Raw genomic sequence first — 6373 nt, forward strand, 5'->3', positions numbered from 1 at the left:
GTAAAAGATCTAGTAATTTATCAATTTTCCAACATTTTCATAAAGATTAAAGAGATTGGAAATGGATATGGGGTACCATGGTGGACGAATTTGTGAGATTCTGAACTGTTAATGAGGAGATGAAACTGAAGAGGAAGAGGGTGATGAGAGAGTTAGAGCAAGAGGGAGAAATGAGTTTTTAATGACAGGGTATGTTTGGAATTTAGGTGGGTTGTACATGGTAGATGAAAGTTGCATTTAGCAACCATGTTTTTTTTTATTTTAAACCCTAATTAACCCTTAATCCTAACCTGAATCCTAATCTCTAACCCTAAACCCTAACCCTCATCCACCCTACCAACCCCTTCTTCCCCATGCCCCCGCAACCCCCTACTCGATTTCCCCACCCCGTCAATTTTCGCACCCAACCCTCACCCATTTTCGCAACCCTTCCCCAACCTCCTCGATTTCTAGGCTCGCGATTGTGTTGTTCCACTTCCTGGAAAATCAATTTATGGGCTCGCGACGGGGTTGGGGGAGGGTTGCGGAAATCAATGGGGGTCAGGAGGAAGGTTGCAGATATCGAGTGGGGGGCCACGGGGGTGGAGGGGGGTTGCTGGGGTGGTGGGGAAGAGGGGCCACAGGGGGGTGAGGGATGGGGTGGTGGGAGGATGGGGTAGGGTTAGGATTAGGGTTAGGGTAAGGTTAGAAGTTAGGGTTTAGTATGGTTAACGTCGTTAGTCATTAAAGGTATTTGGGTGTATTATCGTGAAAATGAGGAGTACCCCGTGTATTTTTCAAAAGTGCAAGAATAACTCGTGAATTTCCTGAAAATTCGTGGGTAATTGATTAAAAAATTAAATAGTCTAATGAACATGAAGCAAATCAGTCATAAATAGGACTCATATTGTCAATCTTTCCAATAGGAAATGGGGACAAACAATAAGGAAGGAGGTACTACATTTGGAAAAAAAAAATAAAAAGTGGGCAAAGGAAAGTTAAACACGAGGGGTCCACCATTTAAACGGTCAGAGAATAAAGCTAATACAAGCACGTTCTCTTAACGTGACATTAAGTGGGTATCACATCTAAATCCGGCCTCCAAACACTTAAATGCAGCTAAACAGTAATCAAACACTAACAAGTGATAGTTTAATCTAAAACTCCAGTCTCCATTTATTGAAAAGGAAATTAGCATTACTTTGAAGTCTAAACATTCCGGTTGCTCAAATACAAAATCAAGTCCCCCACCTCGTTCTACATCAAAGGAACAGAGTTCTGTCAACTTTTTCATTAAAGTTTTACCAAACTAAACTTGCAGCTAAAGCAAAATCCAATAAGAAAACAAATTAGGAGAGCATACATTAGTAGAAGTCCAGGAACAAAAAAGAAAACGGGCATTATTCACATTTTTCTCATCTCACACAATCAACAATCAATAATGTTGAATATACGTACAAAAACATTGGAACAAAAAATTACAGGTGAATGAGGAGAAGTAAAATGTGTCCCTTGGTAGAACAACAATAATGAAATGGAAAAAAAGAAGAGAGAAGTAAGTACAGAAAGAACATTAATGGGTAATGAATCTCAATCAAACAAGGGCAGTTTCAAGAATAAACAAACAAATTCAAGTATTTCTATAAATTGAGGTAAACAATTGTAAGAATTGATAACTTTTAATCAATTGAAGTTGGTGGAGGATGTGCAACTCACACAAATTGGGAGGGACTAGCTTAGTTTTGAAGGCGTGATCTCTGGATCACTAGTGATGTCAGCAAGTGGATCTTGTCCAGAACTTAAGCTCGATTGACAGATTTCCTCAATGCGACTAGTTACTTCAGACATTGAAGGACGGCTATCTGGGTACTGAACAGTACAATCGATTGCGAGCTGCAAGAGCTTAACCATATCCTCCTCGACATTCTGATAGCGTAGTAGCTCCATGTCAAAGACCTCAGAAGCCCACTCTTCCCGCACCACAGATTGCACCCACCGTGGTAGGTCTACCCCTTCCTCGTTTAAGAGGGTATGGGTAGGAGCCTTGCCAGTAAGCAACTCCAAGAGGAACACACCAAAACTATACACATCAGCCTTTTGAGACACCTTGCGAGCATCAGTGATCTCTGGAGCACGATATCCAGCAACACGGTTTGGAGTAGTGCTTGGATTCGCAAGTTGTGCAAGGCCACAATCTGACACCCGAGCTTCATAAGAGTTGGAAAGAAGGATGTTGGATGACTTTATGTTGCCATGAGAGGCTTTAGAATTTTGTGAATGGATGTAAGTAATGCCACGAGCAGCTCCAAGGGCAATCGCTGACCTAGTTTCCCAGTTCAGTGGTGTTCTACCACCTCCTCTGTTACCTGTGGAGGATACAGTACAAAAAAGAAAGGTAAAGAATCAAATGTATAGATTACTATACAGAACTACAATGTCAACTTCAGAATCTTCAAACAACGAAAAGCAGCTATCAAAGTGATTGTGAAATTCAGGACAAAGTGGGGCACAGATTCATCAGGATCTTTTGCTATGAGCTAGAACTTACGACATAGCAGACAACGAAATGACAGCAAAGAATGAATTACAGCTCACAAGTCGCATAAAATGCCAATTTAATTATCAGTTGTGACATTAGACTTTCATAGCAACTGCAAAGAGGTAGGATCCAGTAAGTGGATGCCTAAACTAAAACACTGAAAAAAATTATTAGTTCATAGGGCAAGATAACAATTGCCCATATAAGAAAAATACTACTATAGTGCGATCTAAAATGACAATACTTTAATTTGGAGTTAGCAGTTCAAAACAGATATAATGAGACATTGGCTTTCTTCAGGAACAATGATAACATGCCCTTTTTGGTTGTTTGAAAGAAAATTTTAAAAAGTCACTAAATGGAGTAGAGGAGATCTAGAAATTTTGAGCAATGTATAACTAACCATGACAGAAAATTAAAGTTCGCAGCAGACATAATAATTTATCCAATCAACCAAAAGCAGAGGACAATGGTAAGAAAAAAAATAGCAGCAGCATACCATGTAGTAGGGCAGACAAGCTACCCATTGGGAAGTAGTCATATACAAGCAACTTCTCATTAGCACTACAATGGTAAGCTCTAAGACCCACCAAATTTTCATGCTCTAATTTCCCAATCTCCTCCAATTTCTCTTTAAACTCCTTCTCAGTCACAGTTACCTCCTTCAACCTCTTGACTGCCACCGCCACACCATTATCCAAGGCGGCCTTGTAAGTTGTTCCGTAGTTACCTTTCCCCAAAACTTCAGCTGATGCCCTCAACAGATCATCTAGATCGAAAACTCTTGGCCCATTACCAAAGAACACCAATGTCTTATCAATACCACTTCCACTCTTACCACCTCCTGATTTGACAGCCGCCACAGCAGCAGCAGTCGAGCTCTCACCATTTCTCTCACCCGCTCTCTCTCCAGCCATCTCTACATCTGATTGTTTACCACCTGCAGCACCAGCCACAGCTCCTGCAGACACAGCATCAACAGACCTTGTGCCTGTCTGCTGCTCTGTCTTCTTATTTCTCCGACAGCAGCAGAAAAAGATAAGAAGCAGTATAGCAATCAATGCCACCACACAAGCGATAACGATACCAATAATAGCCCCTGCTGAAAGCTTGCTCTTCTTTTTATTACCCCCACCTTCAACATCACTACTACCACCCGGAGACGGAGAAGGTACAGTACTAGCACAAGGACTCAGAGAATTCCCTTCGAATACCGTCGACGGCATCCCACAAAACTGCGAAGGGATATCTCCAGTCAACAGATTATGAGACACATTGAACTGCTTAAGATTACTCAGCTTCAGATCAGGGATCACCCCTGTCAACTGATTACTCTCTAAATACAATGTAGCTAGATTAGTTAAATTATTAAACCCCAAAGGAATCGCACCGGAGAATCTATTCCCAGCCAAATCAAGCCGAAACAAATTCGGCAACGAGAATAAAACTGCCGGAATCCCACCGGAAAGGCGATTATGTTGGAGATAAAGATACCGAAGCTCCGAAAGCGAAGCGAAGTCGGAGGGGATACTCCCAGTGAGCGCATTGTACCGAAGAGAGAGAAAATTAAGTGAAGACAAATTACCCAAAACATTATTTGGGATAGGACCGACAAATCCAACACCAGGCAAATGAAGCTCGATGACACGGCCTTGTGGGTTGCATACTACGCCTTGCCATCGACAGGCGTTAGGGGATGAGGTATTCCAGCGCCCGAAGAGCGACGATTTGAGCGCATTGAGTGAAGCAGCGTCGGTGGGGTTGGCGTCGGCTGGTGCGGCGGAAGGTAGGAGAGAGAATGTAAGGGTGAGGGAGAATAGGAGGAGGAGGAGTTTAGTTGACTTCATTGTGATACAGAATAGAATTATCAGAATATTTGGGGAAATCAATTGGTAATGATGCTAGAGGGTGGAAATGGTAATAGGTTGTTGCATATTTTTCAACACGGAGAAGAGAGAGAGAGAGAGAGAAAGAGTGAATGTGGGGGGTTGGGAGAGTGTCCGGCCTAATACACAGTTTACAGGACTACAATAGTGTGAAAGGTAGGGGAGAGAGAGAAGAAAGAAAAGGGAAGGGGGGGTTTGCGGCGTTATAAAAAATTTAGGAAATTGATGGAATTGTTTTGTATTTTTGGGTTTATGGGTTGGATTTAGGAGGAGGAATCAGAGAAAAAGAGATTGTGCAAGATTAGCTGTTTGATCGCTGGTCAGTAGTCACTTTCCTCTTCTACAACTGGTACTTTCGGTTTTTATTTATTTAATTTAGTTTTTCTTGGAAACTGTAAACTGGAACTTTATTTGGTTTATTGTGTATTTATGGTTTTGTTTCACTGTCGGTTAGGCCCACTAAGCTATGCCTAAAACTGAAAACGAGGAACATTACATATTGACAACTTCAGTTTGTTTTCTATGAAACCAAACCCTTGTTGGGTTAATGAAATATTTAGAGGCAATTATGGGTTGGTTTTTCCCGGGCTGGATTTCTGCTCAAAAAGGATCAAGGGATTGATTCAGGCCTATATTCTTGCTGAAATTGTGCGTAAACCTTGTGAATTGGGTTGGGTTTATGGGTATTTCGGCCTAAGACTAAGTAAGACAAATTTGTATTTCAAACCTAATAGTAATGTCCAAAACCAGAATAACTTGTCCAATATTAGACTTTTTCTGAAAAAGTTGGATTAAAATTTCTACCCAAAATGGACTTTATTAGGGTCGAGCTCAAGTTGATCAAGCATCGTTTTTTTTAATGGTTGATTAGAGCATTTTTAGTGGTACGCCAATATTAATTTTGCTTCACTTGCAACATAAACATTCCAAGTTACGAACTTCTCTATTAGTGGCAGGCCAATACCTAGTGGTGTCAAAACAGGTTCTCAAACAGGTTTTGGATATAACATGGCGAACCAGGTCAGACCGGACAGGTAAGGATTTTGATAGTCAGTGCCCCAGGCTGTGATTGGTCGGGTTTTGTTCATCTGGGTCAATCACATTTGAATCATGGGATTGTCGGGTGCCGGATAGGTCTAAGCGCTGTATATACAAGTCGATCCATTTTTGGTTATGATCGCCCGTGGACATTTATTTTACCGGGTTTGTACAGTCGTATACGGGTTTCATGCATGCTTAGTTAAAGTCAAGTGTACTCGGGTTGATATACCAATGATCTTAGTTCGTCATTGTGAAGTATTGGGTCCATTCGCTATTGAACGTCACTCCAACTTCGGTTAACTCCTTGTCGAGTCATTTTGATTTTGTTATGGATTTTGTAAGCACATTATATTATTAAAAGTAGGATAAATTTCATGGAACTACCTTTTATAACAATTTTTTTCAAAAAACTAACTTATAATTTTTTTTTTCAAAAAATTACCTTATAAAACAAGGGAAAAGCTAAATGCAGCCCTTAGGGCTGCATATAAGAATCTATAAATGGAAATTATTTTGTAAAACAAGCATTAATGACCTTGATAAATGCATGCTTTTTGTCATAAATAACCAACTTTATACTAGTTTAGGAAAGGTATTTAATGTTTATATGCAGCCCTAAGGGCTGCATTTAGCATTACCCATAAAACAAAATCCGTTTCAAACGACCACCAATTGATAACACCTGTTAGTTTGACCATTAACTCTCCTTTGACCATCATGTGATTCTCACGTGAGTTCATTAAACTCACTTCCCTCCCTTCTCAATCTTTCCTACCCACCAATTTCCTTCCCTTTTCTTTGTTTTTTTTTGTCTTGGCAGGAAACCCCACCCCCCCCTTTTTCTTTCATTGTCTATGGCGGCTCCATTTACTCCACTGCCATAGTTAATGAAGCTTGGCAGGGGTATTAAATAGAAAAATTGGTCCAA

At 40.6% G+C, this 6373-nt stretch overlaps 1 protein-coding gene across 1 annotated transcript; it reads right to left on the bottom strand.

The window, feature by feature from the left end:
- Positions 1–1363: 1363 nt before the first annotated feature.
- On the bottom strand, positions 1364–4727 carry LOC104887228 (probable inactive receptor kinase At3g02880). Its single transcript, XM_010671821.4, has 2 exons — positions 3018–4727; positions 1364–2345 (listed from the first exon to the last, which is right to left on the bottom strand). Exons 1-2 carry the CDS (start codon positions 4363–4365, stop codon positions 1711–1713), a joined length of 1983 nt encoding a protein of 660 aa, XP_010670123.2. The 5' UTR covers positions 4366–4727; the 3' UTR covers positions 1364–1710.
- Positions 4728–6373: the final 1646 nt, after the last annotated feature.

The sequence above is a fragment of the Beta vulgaris genome, chromosome 2 (assembly GCF_026745355.1).
Source record: "Beta vulgaris subsp. vulgaris cultivar EL10 chromosome 2, EL10.2, whole genome shotgun sequence".
Lineage (NCBI taxonomy): Eukaryota > Viridiplantae > Streptophyta > Magnoliopsida > Caryophyllales > Amaranthaceae > Beta > Beta vulgaris.

Excerpts from the sequence above, each read along its gene's own strand:
- LOC104887228 (XM_010671821.4), bottom strand. The coding sequence starts at position 4,365 with ATGAAGTCAACTAAACTCCTCCTCCTCCTATTCTCCCTCACCCTTACA. Across the intron at positions 2,346-3,017 it reads CTTGTCTGCCCTACTACATG|GTAACAGAGGAGGTGGTAGA; the intron begins GTATGCTGCTGC and ends TATCCTCCACAG.